This window comes from Procambarus clarkii, chromosome 76 (genome assembly GCF_040958095.1).
Source record: "Procambarus clarkii isolate CNS0578487 chromosome 76, FALCON_Pclarkii_2.0, whole genome shotgun sequence".
Lineage (NCBI taxonomy): Eukaryota > Metazoa > Arthropoda > Malacostraca > Decapoda > Cambaridae > Procambarus > Procambarus clarkii.
This window is the reverse complement of record NC_091225.1, coordinates 2,842,437-2,866,977: the sequence shown is the minus strand read 5'-3', so window position 1 is coordinate 2,866,977 and position 24,541 is coordinate 2,842,437. Positions and strand designations below refer to the sequence as shown.

General features: G+C 42.1%; 1 protein-coding gene across 1 annotated transcript; it reads right to left on the bottom strand.

The window, feature by feature from the left end:
• Positions 1–7,301: 7,301 nt before the first annotated feature.
• LOC123771512 (probable glutamate receptor) lies at positions 7,302–24,513 on the bottom strand. Its single transcript, XM_069313812.1, has 13 exons — positions 24,398–24,513; positions 24,025–24,149; positions 23,784–23,900; positions 23,062–23,281; positions 22,817–22,949; positions 16,963–17,121; positions 13,783–13,846; positions 11,688–11,988; positions 11,230–11,447; positions 10,909–11,089; positions 8,599–8,698; positions 7,533–7,662; positions 7,302–7,420 (listed from the first exon to the last, which is right to left on the bottom strand). Exons 1-13 carry the CDS (start codon positions 24,480–24,482, stop codon positions 7,340–7,342), a joined length of 1,914 nt encoding a protein of 637 aa, XP_069169913.1. The 5' UTR covers positions 24,483–24,513; the 3' UTR covers positions 7,302–7,339.
• Between the last annotated feature and the right edge of the window lie 28 nt (positions 24,514–24,541).

Sequence of the window (24,541 nt, the reverse complement as noted above, 5' to 3'; positions counted from 1 at the left end):
TACCGTCCCAGACGTTACATCTATATAGTATGTTTATATAAACATGTCTCATTGAATATGACCGCATATTCTGTATTTACTATCTTCTGGTTTAGGGCTTCTATCCCTCTAACTATTTTCTTAGCATCAGGGCTTAGCTGAAAGAGGAGTTCTCCAAAACTCATTTTCGTAATTTCAAGGTGAAGAAAAAAGTGAATTATTATAGAATGTTTTACACTTATTTATACAATTTGCACAACGTTTCGAACCTCCATGGTTCATTCTCAAGTGAAAAGAATTTTCAGAACTGGTTGATTTATACCTGCACTGGGTCAGGTAATAAGACAATAGAGGTAAAAACATGGGGGATACATAAGGGAAAATGGGGGATGAAGCACATAGGAAAATAAGAATAAAGGTAACTGCGGAAGGCCTATTGGCCCATACTAGGCAGCTCCTATCTACATACAAAGATTAATCAGGTGTAATTAGCCTGTTATGTTGAACAGTGCCTTTTGTGTTCTGGTGTTGTCCTTACTCTCATGGTGGGTAGAGTAAATAGTTCCGTGATTTGGGTGTTCATGGTAGGTTGTTCTATTCTTATGTGAAATGCTTCAAGAATCTGTAATCTTCTTACATCTTGGGTTCTGTCTATTATACGGGTATTTTTGTTCAACATTTCTCTTGTTAGGGTGATGTCATGGGCTTGTCTCATGTGATTCCTGGGGGCACCGGATTGAAGATGACATGTCAAACGCCTCGTCAGCTTGGTCGACGTCATACCTATGTCCTTAGATTGAAGGTTACATCCTTCATTGGGGCAAGTGTACATGTATACAACGCTTGACTGCTGTAGAGGGTTCTCCGTCGGCTTCGGGCTGTTTTTGAAAAGGAGTTCAGAAGTCTTCTTGGTTTTGTATAATATGATCAGGTCAATGTTTTGGTTAGGAGTAATGCTTTTTACTCCTTTACGGATTATTTCTTTCATTATTCGTTCCTATTTTATATGTTCACTGTGCATGGTTGATTTGTAATATAATTTTATTGGAGGAATAGGTGGTTTCTGTTCTAGGTTCAGGATTATACCATTAGTCCAAGTGTCTTCTTATAGCAGCGTTTATTTGCGCGTTGCTATATCCGTTGTTCACCAATACCTGAGTTACTCTTTCAAACTCTCTACTAACGTTGTTCCATTCGGAGCAGTGGGTAAGCGCTCGACGAATATAAGCATTGAGAACACTGGCTTTGTATCTTTGGTGGCACTCACTTCTACCGTTCAGGCATAATCCTATGTTGGTGGGCTTAGTATATACGTTGGTGTTTAAAGAGGTTCCTGTTTTTGTTATTAGTACACCCAAGAATGGCAGACTGTTATTTTCACTATTTTCATGTGTAAATCGGAGTACTGACTCTCTCTCTAGATAGCGTTTTAGATCAATTAGTTTGAAAGAGTAACTCAGGTAGGTAACTCAAAGAGTAACCGCTCGACCAACACTTCCGGACAAAAGAGGATGGTAGCCGAGGCTATTTCCATCCCTCCCGCCGGCACTCGGTTGGTAATCTTGGGCATGGTATTTTATCAAATCACCACATTCTTTGGGGCACACGTGAGGAACACAAATGCGAACAAGCCTGAATGGTCCCATTACTATATGCAACTGAAAACTCACACCCCAGAAGTGACTCGAACCCATACTGCCAGGAGCACTCTGCTGGCACTCTGCTGGCGTTTTTATATATCTAGCAACGCATGCGTGTTGCTAGATATATAAAAAGACGCACCTATTCGAATGCAACGTTGTGTCAAAATTTCAAAGCAATCGGTAAAGAGGTTTCGAAGATTTCCTTAAAATGAAAAACACATGAAAAAACCATGAAAAACTCAGTTTTTCAGAAAAAGTTTTTTTTTAAAGCTGTGCTCTTCGTGTTTTTTTCGTGCGAGAGAAATTTTCAAAACCCCTTTACCGATTGCTTTGAAATTTTCGCACATTGCATTCGAATAGGCGAGTGTTTATATATACCTACTATATACATGCCTCACCTGTGACAGGAAAAAAACATGCTTTTTTGGAGAAACATCGCCATCTGTAGGACGTAGGAGCAACAGGTGCTGTAATCTCCGAAAGTTCTTCACCGATTGCTTTGAAATTTTGACACAACGTTCCATTCGAATACGTAGGTGTTTTTATATTCCTACAATTAAGATGCCACACCAGTGACAGATAAAAATATGTTTTTTTTTTAAACAGCGCCATTTGTTGCACGTAAGAGCAACATATGATACTCAAAATATGTTACGATTCGATTTCAATGTTTCCAATTTCATTCATAAATTCATTTTTCATAGATTTTTATTAATTTTCATTTTGATTTAATTATTTTGTGTGACGTTGTGTTGGAATTGAGCTGTGTTGTTTACCATACCGTTCATTTCGTAGGTATAGCTTATTTGTTTCTTTTTTCATTGTTTTTATTTCGTTTTTTAACTGTTCTTCTTATTTTATAATACAATTGGTGATGAAATTGAGCTGTGTCAATTGATCTGCATTTGAATTGAAATATTTCGTTAGTATTTTTTGTTTTTGTTTTGAAAACATATATATAAATATATATATACAAATTTATAACAATTAAACAATCAGCGTTCGAAGACCTCGTCCAGCTCCTCGGAGGTTGGGTGCGTACCTAGGATACAGCACGCATTTCCTCTCTGAACTGCGACACTGAAGCGCTGGAACAGGAAACTGGCTGCTCATGGGTCTCTAGTTTTCCCAATGAGTTCCTCACCATCCTCATTTAAAAACTTGAGTGCACATTTACCCCAGGCGCTCAGACTCTCAAAGCAATATATCTATATATATATATATATATATATATATATATATATATATATATATATATATATATATATATATATATGTATATATATATATATATATATATATATATATATATATATATATATATATATATATATATATATATATATATATATATATATGTATATATATATATATATATATATATATATATATATATATATATATGTCGTACCTAGTAGCCAAAACTCACTTCTCAGCCTACTATTCAAGGCCCGATTTGCATAATAAGCCAAGTTTTCCTGAATTAATATATTTACTATAATTTTATTCTTATGAAATGATAAAGCAACCCTTTTCTCTATGTATGAGGTCAATTTTTTTTTATTGGAGTTAAAATTAACGTAGATATATGACCGAACCTAACCAACCCTACCTAACCTAACCTAACCTATATTTATAGGTAAGGTTAGGTTAGGTAGCCAAAAAAAGCTAGGTTAGGTTAGGTTAGGTAGGTTAGGTAGACGAAAAAACATTAATTCATGAAAACTTGGCTTATTAGGCAAATCGGGCCTTGAATAGTAGGCTGAGAAGTGCGTTCTGGCTATTAGGTACGACATATATATATATATATATATATATATATATATATATATATATATATATATATATATATATATATATATATATATATATATATATATATATATATATATATATATATATATTATTAAATATGACCGAAATGTAAGATTAATAATTCTAACACGAATTTTCTCAATCTTTCGTACATTTCTTTTCACTGTTGGTGGTAATTAAAAAATCAATTCTCCATAATTTAATTTTATTTCTAGTCTGATGCGACACTTGAGCGCGTTTCGTAAAACTTATTATATTTTCAAACACTTTAGTTTACAACTGAATAGAACTTACACATCTCCGATTTGTTTATATCTACATTTGAATGAGGTGGATGGGGTGAGGTGGTATTTAATAAGGTATTAATTTCATCAACACAAGACAGAACACGAAACAATGGGTATTGAATAGAAGTGATTGTAGAAAGCCTATTGGTCCATATTTCTTGATGCTTCTATATTGGAGCGGAGTCTTGAGGTGGGTAGAATATAGTTGTGCATTAATTGGCTGTTGATTGCTGGTGTTGACTTCTTGATGTGTAGAGCCTCGCAAACGTCAAGCCTCTGGCTATCGCTGTATCTATCGATGATTTCTGTGTTGTTTACTAGGATTTCTCTGGCGATGGTTTGGTTGTGGGAAGAGATTATATGTTCCTTAATGGAGCCCTGTTGCTTATGCATCGTTAAACGCCTAGAAAGAGATGTTGTTGTCTTGCCTATATACTGGGTTTTTTGGAGCTTACAGTCCCCAAGTGGGCATTTGAAGGCATAGACGACGTTGGTCTCTTTTAAAGCGTTCTGTTTTGTGTCTGGAGAGTTTCTCATGAGTAGGCTGGTCGTTTTTCTGGTTTTATAGTAAATCGTCAGTTGTATCCTCTGATTGATGTCTGTAGGGATAACGTTTCTATTAACAATATCTTTCAGGACCCTTTCCTCCGTTTTATGAGTTGTGGAAAAGGTGTTCCTGTAAAATCGTCTAATAGGGGGTATAGGTGTTGTGTTGGTTGTCTCTTCAGAGGTTGCATGGCGTTTCACTTTCCTTCTTATGATGTCTTCGACGAAACCATTGGAGAAGCCGTTGTTGACTAGGACCTGCCTTACCCTACAGAGTTCTTCGTCGACTTGCTTCCATTCTGAGCTGTGGCTGAGAGCACGGTCGACATTTGCGTTAACAACACTCCTCTTGTACCTATCTGGGCAGTCGCTTTTGGCATTTAGGCACATTCCTATGTTCGTTTCCTTAGTGTAGACTGCAGTGTGGAAACCTCCGCTCTTTTCCATGACTGTTACATCTAGAAAGGGCAACTTCCCATCCTTTTCCATCTCGTAAGTGAAACGCAGCATGGAACTCCGCTCAAATGCCTCCTTCAGCTCCTGCAGATGTCTGACATCAGGTACCTGTGTAAAAATGTCGTCAACATACCTGCAGTATATGGCCGGTTTCAAGTTCATGTCGACTAAGACTTTTTGCTCGATGGTACCCATGTAGAAGCTTGCAAACAGGACACCTAGGGGAGAACCCATGGCGACCCCATCTACTTGCTTATACATGTGCCCATCCGGGCTCAAGAAGGGTGCCTCTTTAGTACAAGCTTGGAGTAGTTTCCTTAGGATATTTTCTGGTAAGTCAAGAGGAGTACAGGCTGGATCACGATACACTCTGTCGGCTATCATCCCGATTGTCTCGTCCACTGGTACGTTGGTGAACAGCGATTCTACGTCCAACGAGGCTCTTATTTCTTTGGCCCGTGTTCCCCACAGTAAGTCAACAAATTCCTTTGGTGACTTCAGGCTGAAGGCGCAAGGGACATAAGGAGTCAGCAGGCCGTTGAGTCGCTTCGCTAGTCTGTACGTGGGTGTGGGTATCTGGCTAATGATTGGCCGAAGTGGGTTTCCAGGCTTGTGTGTCTTGACATTTCCATACGCATATCCAGGTTTATATTCCCCAATAATCTTTGGCAGGTGGAGTCCTGATTTTTTGGCGTTCACGGTTTCGATTAGTTTGTTGACCTTTGCTTTCAATTCGGCTGTAGTGTCCTTCGTTACCCTTTGGAATTTGGTTTGGTCAGAGAGTATGAGGTTCATTTTCGCCAGATATTCGTCTTTTTTAAGAATGACGTATATTGGCGACTTGTCACCTCTCCTGACAACTATCTCCTTGTTCTCACGAAGGCTTTTGGCTGCCGCTTTGAGCTCGGGGGACAGTATGGTGCTTCTGTAATTGCCTCGATTCTTTCCTCCTTCCGCAATAAGTTCTGCTTGTAAGGTATCTTTGGTAGTGACCTTCTTTTGTGTCTCGGGGTCGAATATGTCGTCCAACAGAATTTCCAACTCCACTTTCCGGGCCATCTCACTCGGTCTGGACATAACGTGACAGTTTATGCCCAGATTTAGGAGAGTGATTTGGTCCTCAGTGAGGTTAATTCCTGCAAGAATCAGGACGCCATCTCTTGGTCGTGGAATTGCCATAGGTCCTCCATATAACGTTGTTTGTTTCTTGATAATCATTGTTTCAGTGCTGAGGTGATGTCGGTCTGTGAGGATGTATATATATATATATATATATATATATATATATATATATATATATATATATATATATATATATATATATATATATATATATATATTTCGTACCTAGTAGCCAGAACGCACTTCTCAGCCTACTATGCAAGGCCCGATTTGCCTAATAAGCCAAGTTTTCCTAAATTAATATATTTTCTTTAATTTTTTTCTTATGAAATGATAAAGCTACCCATTTCATTATGTATGAGGTCAATTTTTTTATTGGAGTTAAAATTAACGTAGATATATGACCGAACCTAACCAACCCTACCTAACCTAACCTAACCTATCTTTATAGGTTAGGTTAGGTTAGGTAGGTTAGGTAGTCGAAAAAACATTAATTAATGAAAACTTGGCTTATTAGGCAAATCGGGCCTTGCATAGTAGGCTGAGAAGTACGTTCTGGCTACTAGGTACGACATATATATATATATATATATATATATATATATATATATATATATATATATATATATATATATATATATATACATATATATACATATATATATATATGTCGTACCTAGTAGCCAGAACGCACTTCTCAGCGTTCAGCCTATGATGCAAGGCCCGATTTGCCTAATAAGCCAAGTTTTCATGAATTAATTGTTTTTCGACTACCTAACCTACCTAACCTTACCTAACCTAACTTTTTCGGCTACCAAACCTAACCTAACCTATAAAGATAGGTTAGGTTAGGTTAGGTAGGGTTGGTTAGGTTCGGTCATATATCTACGTTAATTTTAACTCCAATAAAAAAAAAATTGACCTCATACATAATGAAATGGGTAGCTTTATCATTTCATAAGAAAAAAATTAGAAAAAATATATTAATTCAGGAAAACTTGGCTTATTAGGCAAATCGGGCCTTGCATAGTAGGCTGAGAAGTGAGTTCTGGCTATTAGGTACGACATATATATATATATATATATATATATATATATATATATATATATATATATATATATATATATATATATATATATATATATATATATATATATATATATATATATATATATATATATATATATATAACTACTAACAGTACTCGAAGTAATAATCCAATCAATATAACAACTACAATAACAACTTGTACTATTAATAATAATAATAATAATAATAATACCATACAAATAACAAAAATTTCTAAACCCTGTTTCGAAATTATGACGAATATATTTTTTTCAAAACATTTTAAGGTTATCTAATAATGAAATAATGGTATAAAATTATGTAATTTTATCAAACTCATTTTTTATAGTAATTTCAAAATGAGGACAATTTACACACTGCATTTCCTTATTCCAGGTGATGTGAAACGCGCATCAGAAGACTTATATCCGGGTGGTGACAGCCTCCAGCAGCAGCGCCAGCAGACCCACGACGTGGCCACCAAGCAGCATTAGGAACATACCCTTCAACATCAGATAAAACATTTACAATACTTCTCAATCCTCCTCCCCCAAATTATAATACTATTTCAGCATTATTCCCCTCGTCATTGCGAGTAAGACGTTGCATCATTACCCAGAGGTCAGAAACTGCGAGGGCCGTGTTGACAGTGACCCTTGAGGGCGGGTAGGCACAGGGTGAGGCGCTGGTGCCTGACTCCCCGGTCCAGTACAGATAGAAGCCGGCCTCCATCAGGTCCAGCACTCTGTAAAACAAAAATAAGTTATCTATTTAAAGCTGAAAGAGAGAATGTATGTTTGTCCAAGGTTGGAGGCTAGACGCTTTGGCGTTAGCCTAACCCAACTTTGCAGGGGGAACAGCCTATGGAACGGGACTGACATATGCCCGTCGGGGCCGTCAAGATTCAAGAAGAAATTGTGGTCAAGGGTTCACATTCTGGTCTCCATGACGATTTTGGCACTACCAGAAAATAAATAAATAAATAAATAAATAAATAAATAAATAAATAAATAAAACATTCTTTATGGTAAAATACACTATTATGATCACAGAAAAATTAACATAAATTTTCTGATATTCGTACATCGGCTATAGTAGCATAAAACAGACAGTCCTCCCACAGCTTCAAAGGTTTCGCAGATCCTGCCTTATTCTCAAATCACTTTGGTATATCTGGTTTATCTTTTAATATTTCACTCTGTCCACTGAGCTCCCGCCAACAGTGAACCACCAATCGCAAATGAAAGGCCAATATATTATTTTTAAGAGAGAGAGAGAGAGAGAGAGGAGAGAGAGAGAGAGAGAGAGAGAGAGAGAGAGAGAGAGAGAGAGAGAGAGAGAGAGAGAGAGAGAGAGAGAGAGAGAGAGAGAGAGAGAGAGAGAGAGAGATAGAGAGAGAGAGAGAGAGAGAGAGAGAGAGAGAGAGAGAGAGAGAGAGAGAGAGAGAGAGAGAGAGAGAGAGAGAGAGAGAGAGAGAGAGAGAGAGAGAGAGAGAGAGAGAGAGAGAGAGAGAGAGAGAGACAGAGAGGGGGAGACACATTAAGCAACACTGTTCACCCGGAAGTCATGTTAAGGCGCTCACTAAACACATTTAATAACGTCCACTCATTAGGAAATATATAAATATATGTTTTAAGAAATTTAAAAACCACTTATAAAATATAATACAAATAATGCAAACCTTTCGTTGACACTAGGAAGAAGAGGACTGTCCTTCTGCAGGACGAGCGAGTATGGGAAGGCAAAGTACCCTTCCCTAGACTTGTAGAAATCACACCTTCCTGTCAATATACGTAGCTTTGTACAACAACAACAACAACACACATGCTCATGAAATGTTAATGAAGAAGGCGGGTTCTGAAATGATAATTTTAAGCATTTCCATATTGTCTGTTGCTGAAGTCTCTTTCATTAATCTTTTCGTAACAGTTGATGCTCCTAAAAAAACAGCCATACAAGTACCCATTTTCCTTTTGTTTTGAAGAATTATTAGGTAAGACTTGTTTATGATCATAACTCACTATACAACTATCAGTAACGGTACCCATTTGGCAGGATGACTCTTCACTTTTTCTAGGTGTTGATTTGTTCCATCAGGTGAAGGCACCATACAACTGCTGCTTCAGGTGAGGGCACCATACTACTGCTGCTTCAGGTGAGGGCACCATACTACTGTTGCTTCAGGTGAAGCACCATACTACTGCTGCTTCAGGTGAGGGCACCATACTAATGCTGCTTCAGGTGAGGGCACCATACAACTGCTGCTTCAGGTGAGGGCACCATACTACTGCTGCTTCAGGTGAGGGCACCATACTACTGCTGCTTCAGGTGAAGCACCATACTACAGCTGCTTCAGGTGAGGGCACCACACTACTGCTGCTTCAGGTGAGGGCACCATACTACTGCTGCTTCAGGTGAAGCACCACACTACTGCTGCTTCAGGTGAGGGCACCATACTACTGCTGCTTCAGGTGAGGGCACCATACAACTGCTGCTTCAGGTGAGGGCACCATACTACTGCTGCTTCAGGTGAGGGCACCATACTACTGCTGCTTCAGGTGAGGGTACCATACTACTGCTGCTTAAGGTGAGGGCACCATACTACTGCTGCTTAAGGTGAGGGCACCATACTACTGCTGCTTAAGGTGAGGGCACCATACTACTGCTGCTTCAGGTGAGGGCACCATACTACTGCTGCTTAAGGTGAGGGCACCGCACTACTGCTGCTTCAGGTGAGGGCACCGCACTACTGCTGCTTAAGGTGAGGGCACCGCACTACTGCTGCTTAAGGTGAGGGCACCGCACTACTGCTGCTTCAGGTGAGGGCACCATACTACTGCTGCTTCAGGTGAGGGCACCATACTACTGCTGCTTAAGGTGAGGGCACCGCACTACTGCTGCTTAAGGTGAGGGCACCATACTACTGCTGCTTAAGGTGAGGGCACCATACTACTGCTGCTTAAGGTGAGGGCACCATACTACTGCTGCTTCAGGTGAGGGCACCATACTACTGCTGCTTAAGGTGAGGGCACCGTACTACTGCTGCTTCAGGTGAGGGCACCATACTACTGCTTCTTCAGGTGAGGACACCATACTACTGCTGCTTCAGGTGAGGGCACCATACTACTGCTGCTTCAGGTGAGGGCACCATACTACTGCTGCTTCAGGTGAGGGCACCATACTACTGCTGCTTCAGGTGAGGGCACCATACTACTGCTGCTTCAGGTGAGGGCACCATACTACTGCAGCTTCAGGTGAGGGCACCATACTACTGCTGCTTCAGGTGAGGGCACCATACTACTGCTGCTTCAGGTGAGGGCACCATACTACTGCTGCTTCAGGTGAGGGCACCATACTACTGCTGCTTCAGGTGAGGGCACCATACTACTGCTGCTTCAGGTGAGGGCACCATACTACTGCTACTTAAGGTGAGGGCACCGCACTACTGCTGCTTCAGGTGAGGGCACCATACTACTGCTGCTTCAGGTGAGGGCACCATACTACTGCTGCTTCAGGTGAGGGCACCATACTACTGCTGCTTCAGGTGAGGGCACCATACTACTGCTGCTTAAGGTGAGGGCACCGCACTACTGCTGCTTCAGGTGAGGGCACCATACTACTGCTGCTTCAGGTGAGGGCACCACACTACTGCTACTTAAGGTGAGGGCACCGCACTACTGCTGCTTCAGGTGAGGGCACCATACTACTGCTGCTTCAGGTGAGGGCAACACACTACTGCTACTTAAGGTGAGGGCACCGCACTACTGCTGCTTCAGGTGAGGGCACCACACTACTGCTACTTAAGGTGAGGGCACCGCACTACTGCTGCTTCAGGTGAGGGCACCACACTACCGCTGCTTCAGGTGAGGGCACCACACTACTGCTGCTTCAGGTAAACATGCTGCATTATGGTCTTGCTAAACATAATATTGTTTGCTCACACCGCCTCAGCGCTTTCTTCTCCTAACTACCGTCGCTCACGGTAGCGTACCTGTGCGCAGGAAATCATCAACCATAAGGTTGATGAGACTGGCGTCATTGTCGAGGAGGACGTGGTCTCCGCGCCTGACCAGGGTATCGAGGGCAGCCAGGATCTGGGAGTGTGGTCTCCGGACCACCCGCGCCCTAGTCTCCAGGTCTCCAACCTTCTGGTAGATGCCCGATGTTGACGTCTTCGCAGGATTCAGCAAGTTAAGAAGGTCAGGTTCCGTCATGAAGCATTCATTGAGAATATTTTTGTTAGTTCTTGAAACAAAATATGTTTATCAATATATATATATACACTACAAGACGATAGCGTATAGTGGCGTACTCGAAAATAGTTTTCATATATGGTGTTAGCTTTCCATATCATTTTGACTGAGGGGTCGTGCACAACGTCTTCGAGGGTCTGGTAGGGATGAGGAATGTATCTGACGGCCAGGAGAGCCAAGAGGTTGCCCGAGTAGCTCCGTGATAGTACCAGCATCACCATCATCCACACCAGCATCACCATCCTCTCCCACCACCACTCATCCGATCTGCTCAAGTCTAAAAATACAGCTCAAGTTATATAATTGTGTAACCTTGTATAATATATATCATAATAATAAAAAGAGGTGGTAAGAGAATAAAATACTCATGCGTATTTAGAAACAAAAGACAAGAATTTCCTTTATACGCTCATTATTCTCTTCCCAGAGGCTATGCGTCCTCCTAATTGCACCAGTAGTGGTACCGATGTATTCGCATAATATTAATACTATGGAGAAGGTGCCAGAGGTTACCTACCCTGTTGTAATAATACGCGAATATAGTTGAAGGTTTTTGAAAACCAAAGATGTGCATCAGCGATCTCATGAGAGGAGCAGGAGCTTAAAAGAGACACTGTCAGAGACATCACCAGCAGCGAGGTCAGGATGGCCGCCCACACCAGGGGCGTGAAGGGCAACAAGAAACCCCACGGGTCCACCTCCGGCCGCCCTCGACCTCCCAGGATCTTCGACAATCCAATGTGTATTGGCCACGAGAAGTCGACCACTTCAAGACGACTGAAACTCACAGCGAAGGGACCTAACGCGATATCTGCTTCCTGCGGTGATACGGAAAGACTTTTTTTATCAATAAGCAAAAACCAAAATAGTAAATGTTATCGCTATGGATTATATCTCGAAAACTGCCTTTTTTCTAAACAGTATTTTGAAACTCATTAAAACATTGCGTAAATAATTTTTTATAAAAGGGAATTATGTAATCTCATGGAAAATATTTTCACTTCCGCCTTAATTACAATTTTGCGTAAAATCATGTGCTTTTCACTTAAGGAATATTTATACTGGATACAACACACAAGCGTGTGAGTCCATTATCTCGTATGTCACTGCATGGGAGGTCTCGTGCTTGGGACGGTAATCTGGTCTCGTGTTTGGGACGGTAATCTGGTCTCGTGCTTGGGACGGTAATCTGGTCTCGTGTTTGGGACGGTAATCTGGTCTCGTGTTTGGGACGGTAATCTGGTCTCGTGCTTGGGACGGTAATCTGGTCTCGTGTTTGGGACGGTAATCTGGTCTCGTGTTTGGGACGGTAATCTGGTCTCGTGCTTGGGACGGTAATCTGGTCTCGTGTTTGGGACGGTAATCTGGTCTCGTGTTTGGGACGGTAATCTGGTCTCGTGCTTGGGACGGTAATCTGGTCTCGTGTTTGGGACGGTAATCTGGTCTCGTGCTTGGGACGGTAATCTGGTCTCGTGTTTGGGACGGTAATCTGGTCTCGTGTTTGGGACGGTAATCTGGTTTCGTGCTTGGGACGGTAATCTGGTCTCGTGTTTGGGACGGTAATCTGGTTTCGTATTTGGGACGGTAATGAGGTCATGAGCTCAGTTTTATAAGGTGTTTCATCATACTCCATCTCTTGTGTGCCTCACCTAGCACCATCATCTCTTGTGTGCCTCACCTAGCACCATCATCTCTTGTGTGCCTCACCTAGCACCATCATCTCTTGTGTGCCTCACCTAGCACCATCATCTCTCGTGTGCCTCACCTAGCACCATCATCTCTTGTGTGCCTCACCTAACACCATCATCTCTTGTGTGCCTCACCTAACACCATCATCTCTCTGTGTGCCTCACCTAGCACCATCATCTCTTGTGTGCCTCACCTAACACCATCATCTCTCTGTGTGCCTCACCTAGCACCATCATCTCTTGTGTGCCTCACCTAACACCATCATCTCTCTGTGTGCCTCACCTAGCACCATCATCTCTTGTGTGCCTCACCTAACACCATCATCTCTCGTGTGCCTCACCTAGCACCATCATCTCTTTTTGTGCCTCACCTAACACCATCATCTCTTGTGTGCCTCACCTAACACCATCATCTCTCTGTGTGCCTCACCTAACACCATCATCTCTCTGTGTGCCTCACCTAACACCATCATCTCTTGTGTGCCTCACCTAACACCATCATCTCTCTGTGTGCCTCACCTAACACCATCATCTCTTGTGTGCCTCACCTAACACCATCATCTCTCTGTGTGCCTCACCTAACACCATCATCTCTTGTGTGCCTCACCTAACACCATCATCTCTCTGTGTGCCTCACCTAACACCATCATCTCTTTGTTCCTCACCTAACACCATCATCTCTTGTGTGCCTCACCTAGCACCATCATCTCTTGTGTTCCTCACCTAGCACCATCATCTCTTTTTGTGCCTCACCTAGCACCATCATCTCTTGTGTGCCTCACCTAACACCATCATCTCTCTGTGTGCCTCACCTAACACCATCATCTCTCTGTGTGCCTCACCTAACACCATCATCTCTCGTGTGCCTCACCTAGCACCATCATCTCTCTGTGTGCCTGAGCATAGTGATCAGGAGCAACTCACCTTCCTGATGACCCTGTTCAACATGGTGCCAAAATTACCATCATGCTCCCGTATGTAAGTATACCTGTTGGAAATAGTAAACATTAACATTGTTTACTTACCAATAAACAAAGCCAAGTACGCCAAACACAGTTTACAGTTATTTGTCATATATTGATGATAGTTAACTTGAGTAAAAACAGAGAATGTCTGTTTGTTTCTCTTTCTGTTTCTCCAAAGTTGTAGGCCAATTGCTTGGGGCAAGCCTGGGGATGGGTAGATAGAGGTATGGATAGATATGGGGAACGATAAATGGATAGATGGATGAATAGATGGATACATATATGAGCGGATAGATAGATAGATAGATAGATAGATAGATAGATAGATAGATAGATAGATAGATAGATAGATAGATAGATAGATAGATAGATAGATAGATAGATAGATAGGCAGGCAGATATATGGATGACAGACAGACAGACCCGGGCAAAGCTGGTTAACTCCCAGTGTTGTTTGCTTCTATAAATGAATCACAATGTCCTCTTTTTGCCTTATTTCAAATATTTATGCAACGATTTGTTGGCCTTAATTTCCTTCAAATCATGAGATATTAAGAGATGTTGATGTTAAATGTTTAACATTTTAAACATTAAATGAATGTTAACACGTTCACTGAACGTTAATATAACGTTATAAACGTTATAACGTTGTAAACGGTATAACGTTATAAAACAAACGCTATTGACGTTGATTCAACGTCTATTGCTTTTTTGCACCTGGAGTGCTCAGGATTGGGATATCCGTCACCTGTAGCCACCTGCCACAGGTAACGGTAACCCAACCTGAGTCTGGCCACCACTGTGTTACACACTTTGGTGGACGTTTTGTGCTGCTATAAACATAGCTTTCAGAATTGAACATATAGATTTTATACTAATGCTTACAGGCCGCTGGGAGTCAGTAATTTCTTTCCTTTCGGATCAGTGTTTGGAACAATACAGTTTTGACAGCAGAGATGTAGATACCTAGATCTAATTCAACTTTATCTTTGTTACACGCTAATTTGGCTGCAATGTCTGTCTCATTATGATTGGTTATATATATGTGTGATGGTATTCATACAAAGGAGTTTTGAAATTCCTTTACTCTGTGTAGCGATTAGGTCATTTATAATTGGTAGTATAAGGTTCTTGCTGTCAATCTTCCAGGAGAAGTTTTCGATTGCTTGAAGAGCAGATTTTGAATCACAAAATATTTTTCCTCCTCCAATGTTTTTTAATGTACTGGTAGCTAGTTGTAGTGCCGCTAGTTCTATTTGTGCGGAGGTCTGCCAGTTGCTTAACTTGACACTGGGAGTCTGTGTGCAAATATTATTTCTATAAAACCCACATGCTTCTGCAGTCCGTCCAGTAGAAGATTGGACTGAGTCGTCGGTGTAGACACAGTGCTCGTGAGATCTTAAATTTTCGATGGAGAAGGCATTTGTTTTAAGTGTGACAGCTTTGAGAAGTGCAAGAGTTTCATTACCTTTCTTGGAGACAGGTGTGTATGATACTTGAATGGTGGGGTACAGATAAAGAGGAATATCAGAGACAGGTAGATTGCACTTAAAAGGAATGTTGAGTTTGATGAGATTGTAGACATTTTTTCTCAGCCATTTATCATAAAAGGAGTGAGTCGGTTTGTTGGTTAACACCAGTCAATAGGGTGTTAACAGCACTGAATAATTTGTCTCTGAGCAATGCAGGAGATGTAGGATCTGTCATGACGTTAAGGCAAAAGGTCGTGTTGACTTGCATGATTCTCTTTAGTATGGTTGGTAGTTTCAGTTCTTCCCTCATGTTGATGATTCATGTGCATCTTGGGACACCAAGAATTATCCTCATAGCCTTCATCTTTACTACTTCAAGTTTGACCAATACAGAGGCGGGGAAGTTAAGTAGTTACAAAGCATGATAATCAATTAGCGCTCTAACGAACATCATATAGAACAATCTAGCATATTTAATATTGATACCAATATGCTTACCAGTTAGTGTTTTTAGTGGTTTAAGTCTTTCTTTTAATCTACGATGTAGATCGTTTACTATGTCACTGTGATACCAACTCCAAGGTATTTGACACGTTTCAATGTTCTGGTTGTTGACTTTGAAAGTCAGAGGGACATGAGTTTTCTTTTGCCAATGGAGAACTTTGGATTTAGTTATAGAGATAACTAGACCACATTCAATGCTTTTAGCAGCGAATGAATCAAGTAGAGCTTGCAGTCTAGTTTGAGTATTTGCAACAATGCATATGTCATCGGCATGACAGATGACTTCTTTGTCAGGTAGTGTGGGAATATCAATTGTTAATTTGTGCATCAGAACATTGAACAGTGTAGGGCTTAGCACACCACCCTGGGGTGTACTCAACTCGAAGGGTGCACAATGTTTACCTCTGACCCCCTTGAAAAGGACTGAGGAGGTTCTGTTACTCAGGTAACCCCTGAGCCATGTCAGCAGTCTTCCCTTAACTCCAAAAGAGGCTAGTTATTTTAAGATTATTTCTCTGTGTGCTGTATCAAAAGCAGTTTGGAAATCAATAAATGCCACCTGAGAGCTTGGTCCCTCTCTAATAAAATATTCAGAAAATCAAGTTTGTGTGATTCTTCCAAGAAGAAAACCATACACGTTAGGAGCATGATAAGGTAATTGCAAAGATGAAAACACTTTATGGACAATCAAAATCACATTTCAAAACTCAAAGGACTGGATAGTTTCGCGTTGAGAGAGAATCATTCTTAATTATTCTACTACTTCATTGGAGTAGACCCCATGCACCCTATGACTCGCCATAGAATAACAATTTACAAAGGAAACGGTCACGAGGCAAACTGCAGCCCTCTGCTTCCCAATTTAGAACCACCTTTGCACATACAAATCTGAGCACCTAAGGACTGTCATGGGCCCATATATAGACTTAAAACCACCATCTAACGCTTACCTCTCCAGATCCAATTTACTAATACAGATAATTTTTCAAAGCTTCTTTAAATAATATATTACATAGTGGAAAATGCATCTACAATGAATATAAGTTTTTGTGTTTGAGAATAAAAATATATTTCTTCGAAGTTAAGAATACTTCTATATATAATTTTTGTATATGTGAAGGCATGTAAAGGGGTCCGAATACTAAACATATTATGTAACGTACGAAAAGTTGATAGCTTGAGCAAGGTAGTCGAGGACGCTCGCTGCGGGCCCCCTGAAGACCAGCCTCTTGCCATCGGGCGCACCAGGGTCGTCGACCAGCTCCTCCGTCTGACCCGGGTACACCTCCCCTGCCACTACTAACGTCGGGTGATGAAGGAGTCTGTCAAATATAATAATGCCATTATAGTAAATGTGTGAATGGTTAGGGTTTGCGCCCGGGGATAATGTCATTTTAATAGTATGAGCAAGACAGATCTCAGTCGTAACTCCTAGAATTAAGGGCGGTTATTATCTTGAATATATGTGAATCCAGCTATTTTTTAACTGATGTGAGTTATCAGGAATGAGCTTCAGTCAGTCATTAAGGATGTGTAGTGTTAACGCATCACACATCTTTGGCCTTGAGTGACGGGAGTTACAGGCAAACAACGGAGGCACTATGTTAAAGATACTGTAATTCCTCGCCGCGGTACTGTAACTCTTCACTCCCCTCTACTTGGGTGCCACTATCTACCAAGGGAGCTTTCCAAGTCTTGCCTCAAGTCCAGTCTCTGTCCACTGCTTGACTTTGGATCCAAGGAGGAGAGGAGAAGGCCCAGCTCACACTGCAAGTCCTCGACCCTACTGCGTGAAACAACTTCACCGGGCCTGCCCACTGAAACATGTACAAAATGGATGCCGAACCCTCCTGCCTTACCTGAATTCTTTTCCCTCTTCTCACTGGTCCGCTGCTGTGTAAGTCGTCTTCGTGTCCCAGCAATGCTTTGGTTCAAATTGATATAGTATTGCCACTCAGGGATTACCTCTATTACTATTACTGTTAGTGTGGTGCAATCTAGTGTCACTTTTCCATAATATTGCTCAAATGAGATGGAGGGCTCACAGAAAATCATAAGTAAAATCAACAAGAATTACTGAAGAAAAGTCTACATGGAACATATAAACAAAATTGACATAGAACATGTATACTGAAGCCTGCAGCGCTTCTCTGGATGCCGTTAGCAACTCAAATCAGCTGAGCGGGTTTAAAGGGATCACAACCTACCTTCTTGTGCGGCTCCCATCGTCAAAGACACACATTCCTCATGGCTCTGTTACACACACCACTTGCTAAGTTCACCAGGTAGTAGATAATAAACTTCTGCTGACCTACTCCCATAAATCAATAGACACACTAATAAATATCTATATTTATATTACTATGCCTATCTCGCCTAAATACCAAGGGAATATGGGAGGGAAAATTTATCTTCCTTATCACACCCTGCTCTCATATGCCTGGACTCCAACGGTCGAAGTGGTCCATGGTTCCTAGGTCGCTCCTCTGCGTTCTGGTCGAGTGTCACAGGTCCCCAGGCATCGTGAAGCTATGCGTCATCACCGTCCTCATTACCAAATTTGCAGTTTCTCCAAGCTGGCCCCAGTCAGTGGTCCACGGTTCCTAGGTCGCTCCTCGGCGTTTTGGTCGCATGTCACAGGTCCCCCTGGCGTCGTGAAGCTATGCATCATCACCGTCCTCATTACTAAATTTGCAGTTCCTCCAGCGGCCCAGACAGTGGTCCCTGTGCTCGTCATCTCGCTCACTCGCTCCTTCACTGAGACCAAATACTCGTAGATCTGGACGTGATGTATTCCTTCCGAGTTCCCAGTTGTTACGACCTTGGGTTCCTTAGTTGAAAACCAGAGGTCAAATTGAGCTCTAAATAAGTACTTTACATTATTTGATAGGATTGCTGATGCGTTTTTGTTCCTATCTTCCTTGCCAGACGTAAGACGAATCTTGTTTCTCATAGAGCATTCAGACTCTGGGCTTGTTGTTGATTATTCAACACTGAACTAGTTATCAACTATTCTTAGAACTATTAAAGTAACCAGTTTTGTACGTCGGTGAAGATTTGTAATGTTTATAAGCTGCACGATCAGCTGGTTATCTTTCCGGCAACAACAACTGGAGAGAGCTCAGACTGGAGGCTCCTTCGGCCTTGTCTGGACTGCTGTGGTTTAGTCAACACCTCTCCTGTGTGGCTCTGTCTCTTCCTCTTCCCTTACCTTATCCTGTGTCTAGTTTACAAAGCTAAGTACCATGTTGCATGTACGTTTTCTGGCATAAGCGTGTAGTAATGTGTATAGGCTATGGTAGTGTTTATATTGCTAAGTCACTCTAAGGGGTCTCAGTAGAACCACGTGTGCTCAAGTGGTACCAAGCTACCTAGAGTCCTTGCTGGTGTCCCTTGCCTAGTAGACTTTACCCTAGCTTGTCCCAAGTGTAAGCCTTGTATCCTGTCTATGTGGACCAAGGTAGTTAACATAAAATAGTGTGGTAAAGTAGTTATTGTTATTGCTGTTAATGTATATGGGGGTTGTTAAGAGGGTTTAATAAATAAGTTAGTTTTTAAAGGAGTATCCATACTTCCTGTGTAGAGGATCAGTGATCAACCTCTAGACTGAGGTATTTACTTTAAGCCACTACTTTAATATGGTTTTATGTTCTTATTGGGGGCCGGGCCTATCTGATCTCCACTAATTTCGAAACATCCTGATTCTAGCTGTTTGCCCTTCTCTTTATTTAATACTCTATACCCCCCGTAACAAGTAAGCAAATTCATAACACCAGTAGACGTGACCCCGGTCACAGCAGCTCTGAATACATCGTGGTGTCTGTTTGCGGAGAACTACTCACTGCTCCGGCCGCGTCGCCACTCCCATCTCCACCCAAGACTAACAGCTCACAGTCCACAATGCCCCTTTCACCGCTGGGACTCGGCTTCCTTGTGTTTCTGACGAGTACAATCGTCTTCTACAGTCTCTATGGGATGTGTCAGGCTGCTGTAATCCACTCGACGAGGCTCCAATATCTTCGAACTCCGGAGCTCACTGGCGCACATCTGCTCTCGATGAAGTGCCATGAATCTCTATGTACGCCTGGGGCTCTGCAATCCCTCAGCCTCCCCTGCCTGGTGACATCACAGACCTAGGGGCAGGCTCTCATTAGTCATACTCGTCACGTGACCCCGGCTAGCCAATCACCAGACGGCTGGCACCTTCACATTTTGGCGCACTTTTGGTCGGCCTGTCGCCCTCTTGTATGCACTAAAAGCGTAAGCCCCTTTGTAAGGGTATTTCAGTTTTCCTTTGTTCAATTGTCAATTGTTCCTTTGGTACAGGCCTCAGAACAATAGTAGTGCTTGTTGTAATTTCTGTTTGCTATGAGCAGAGATTGAAAGCGTTAGACTAGAAAAAGGCAAATATATAGCAGTGTCTTCCTGCTATAATTAATGTATATGAAATATTGCACTAATGTTATATATATAGATCAGGATCTTATATCTATATGCTAAGGACCTACTGGTTAACTGATATAATCATCCGGTTCGAAGGACCAAACAATGTGGGAAAACTCCAGGCAGCTACTCTCTTTTTTAAATTGACTTTAATAAGTTAAAGTTTTATCTTATTTATTTTCTTAGTGAATAAGTAATTAATTGAGTGAACTGTATGTACTTGATTAACCCTTAAAGTGCGCATTACATCATATGACTTGTTGGAGTACTACGCAAGATTTACACAGCCCGCGGATACACGGGGTTCACCACACCTTCATCAGGACTCTTATAAAAAGACGCCATTTTTTTTTTAAATCGTGGGCCAAACTCCCGGGTGTTATTGGCCTCAGTATTGAGTGAGCTACCATGCCTGACGCACGCAGCATGAGCTAACAGCACTGCTGTTCAGCTTGTGACCACAGCATCTCCTAAAAAAGCCATAATATACTTGTTCATGCTATAATGTAGCGATGAAAATTAAGGACTTGAATTTAATTAATTAATAATTCCTTAATAAAGGTTCCCTAAACATATAATTACAGATATGACATGGAATATGAGGGTGTTAAATTGTGTACACGTACTTTTGTTGGGGTTCTTCATGCAAATAACCGGCTACCTACCTATTATTAAAAAGATGCATCCATTTAAAACAGAATACTGGCAGTCGGATACTTAATTTGCTGTAGTTGTTGAGAGGCTGTGTTGCTGGCTGTTGACACGTAATCTGGGTGTCTAACGAGTTAAATCAGCTTCTGGAGCTCTCTACAGCATGGTTGTTGTTGATGATGTTCTGGTGTAAGTGACGCTACCTCCCTGCATGTTTTGGTTTTACTTCTGAACTTTATTTTACATTAACAAGTGAGTCAAGCTATATTTTGGTGTTAGTAATTATATTCAGTCTTATTGAACACTTTTTTTATTCAATTTAGACACTAGACTGTTACCCACAGTCTAGTGTCACAGTCAATAAACAGTATTATATTAATGTAAATATACGTGTCGTCGATGACGTCACGGGATCACCCATTCTCTATTCTTAAGGGGATACTATGTTATTATGTGTGTCGGATTTCCGACAAGGACAAGGGGAAGTGGGAGATGGTGAGGAGGATGAGGGGACAGTGGAGTGGGTAATGGAGGGGAGGACGAGGGGACGGTGGAAAGGGGGTATGGTAGGGAGGAGAAGGGAATGGTGGGCGGGGAATGGTAAGGAGGACGAGGGGATGGGGGAATGACGAATGGTTGGGAGGACGAGGGGATGGGGGAGGGGGGAATGGTGGGTTGGACTAGGAGACAGGGGAAGATTGCAATAAAAGTCTGCCTGTCTGTCCTATATAGAAAGCCAGAGGCTTGGGGCTAGCCTCACCAAACTTTCCAAAATGGCATATAGAGGGGTAGGGGGTGTGAATGTCATTGACTAGTCTGGGTCGGCTTCAGTGCCACCCAGACTGGTGGGTGCCTTCATTGTAGCGGGACCAAAGAGCCAGAGCTCAATCCCCGCAAACACAACTAGGTGAGTACCCGTTACGAAATGTAGGCATCTACAGGAACCCTCTGCGATGTTTATAAAATCTGATATGGGGAATGTGTTTTACATAGAGGTGTTAACAGTTTTTTCAGTGCTTCACAATATTATAATATTTGAGAGCGCAAGGAAAGAGGAGACAGGGGGATGTTATGTGAGAGGGGGGGGGAGAAAGAAAAGGTGGGGGAGGTTAGAGTGGAGATGAAGGGGTAGACTGGGAGAGAACAGGGAGTGGGTGGAGGGAGAGAGGGGGAAACGGGGAATGCTGAGCAAAATGGGAGTAAAGTGGAGAGGATAGAGGAAGGGGGGAGGAGAGGGGAGGATAGGGGAAAAAGATGAAAGGCAGGATTGGGAGAAATTAGGGAGAGTGGAAAAGACAGGGGACCAGTAGAGGTGAAGGAAAGAGACCCCCGGGCACCTCCAGGTACCCCATCTATTAATGAATGAATGAATCAAGAAAAACTCAAAATTTAATAAATTTGAACCAATCCCATCCATTTACTTTGTAATTTCAACTTTTAGTGCCCAAAACATAAAATATACAAACAAATACAAAAACAATTAACATATTTACAAAATTAAAATTTAATAACACAAGATATTCAATAAATTTACAGAATGAGTAATCCATAAAGCAAAAATTTGCTTTACAAATTAAAATGTACTTGCCTTTGGTAACACATAATAATATTATAAAATAAAAATACTAAAATACCGAAACTTTTCCTAAGTTTATTAATTTGCTTAGAGTCGGCTCTTTCAAGGAAAATTTAGCATTCATATTTTGTCAGTTCATTCAAGACTATTTAACCGGAAAATACAAACCATTTCCGGATGACTTGGAAATAACATGTAACATTAACGTTAGCATGATAGTCAGCCCAAGTTGTGTCCTCACGTCTGTCCCCAACACTGCACAAAGAACTCTGGACAGACTTTCATTTAATTTCGTGTTTTCTAAAAATCGTTATTAGATGTGTAGATCTAATCAAACTCATACTCACCTGGAGAACTTGTCTGGGAAGAGCGGGAGACTGGAGGTGAGGGCTAGGCCTTGGTGGGGCGTCCAGGAGGCCACCTTCAGCGCCTGGGCTCCCCTGGGACTGTACGGCAGCTGGATGTACACACTGCACCTGTACAGCGACCGACGTTCAGTATTATCAATATATATTGAGCACGAATTAACATCTATCAATATTAAGTTATACCATTATCTACACATTCAGAGCACGACAATAATTGTTACCGTTGACTTTCGAGTCATTTTCCACAACGAGCAGCATGGAGTTGGTCATGGAGAGCAGTGTGTGGAGAACCTGAAGGTGGTGGAGCGGGAGGCGGGTGACGACCAGGAGCCTCGTCGACCACACCAGGAGGCGGCCCTTGAGTGACCACTGGGCGAAGGTGGCGAGGAAGGCGAGGTCGTCGCTCACCACCACCACCGTCACGCACCATGACACCTGCCGCACCTGTTGACGTCAACATGGTAGACGTTATGTGAGAGTGATCTACCCGCCTCAGTAGTGATGTTAGAGTGACCTACCCGCCTCAGTAGTGATGTTAGAGTGACCTACCCGCCTCAGTAGTGATGTTAGTGACCTACACGCCTCAGTAGTGATGTGAGAGTGACCTAGCCGCCTCAGTAGTGATGTTAGTGACCTACACGCCTCAGTAGTGATGTGAGAGTGATCTAGCCGCCTCAGTAGTGATGTAAGAGTGACCTACCCACCTCAGTAGTGATGTTAGTGACCTACCCGTCTCAGTAGTGATGTGAGAGTGACCTACCTGCCTCAGTAGTGATGTGAGAGTGATTTTCCTGCCTCAGTAGTGATGTGAGAGTGACCTACCCGCCTCAGTAGTAATGTGAGAGTGACCTACCCGCCTCAGTAGTAATGTGAGAGTGACCTACCCGCCTCAGTAGTAATGTGAGAGTGACCTACCCGCCTCAACAGTAATGTGAGAGTGACCTACCCGTAGAGCCACGCCGAGCACCTTGGAAACTTGCATTAGCGTCAAGTTTGCGTTCTGGCCGACCGCTGACACCTCCAACACTGTCACACCCGGTAACATGTGGCTCTCTCGTGTTACCTAAATTGGATCGACTGTTACTTGAATGTAGCCACCTCCCCTCCAAAACAAAAAAAATATACAATCAAGACTAATGTCAAATTGTCGTGTTTATACATGATCACAATAAGCCAAATGTAGGTACCGAGGCTATGAATGAAGTAGAGAGGCCTCCATCAGCGAAGACTACCACAGAGCAGAGAGGTTGTGGTTCATTCTCCATCACTTCTCTCACAGCGCTTGATGCAGGTGTTAGCGCATCAGCATTTTCTGGAATAATAGTTTCCTCTGCAAATAACTGTGAATATGCACAATGCAGTCATGGGAGCTTGATGTGTCTGAGAAGGGATTGTGACAATGCGAGTCTACATGATTCTGTCGCACTGCGGGTGTCCGGAGAGTCCGGGGAGGCGAGGTCCATCCCATTATTTGGCCACAATATTTTGTCAATTGAGTACATGTTATGGCAACCATGAGTAGAGGACGCAAGGCATGGCAGGGAGCGCTGGAAGGCTTACCAGAGGGGCGACGCAGATGTGCGACAACCACAAGTGTTGGCAGAACCGTCACCAGCAGCCCCCACGACCTTACCGTTATCAGCATTCTTGTATCTCAACAGGTCTCTGAAGACACAGGAAACAGTGCTGTGAAAATAGAATTAT

What these genes read in the sequence shown, in the direction of transcription:
- LOC123771512 (XM_069313812.1), bottom strand. Translation starts at nt 24,482, where the DNA reads ATGCTGATAACGGTAAGGTCGTGGGGGCTGCTGGTGACGGTTCTGCCA. An exon ending in ACATCTGCGTCGCCCCTCTG is followed by an intron (nt 24,150 to 24,397) that starts GTAAGCCTTCCA and finishes CTATTATTCCAG; the next exon opens with AAAATGCTGATGCGCTAACA. An exon ending in TGCTCGGCGTGGCTCTACGG is followed by an intron (nt 23,282 to 23,783) that starts GTAGGTCACTCT and finishes TGACGTCAACAG; the next exon opens with GTGCGGCAGGTGTCATGGTG.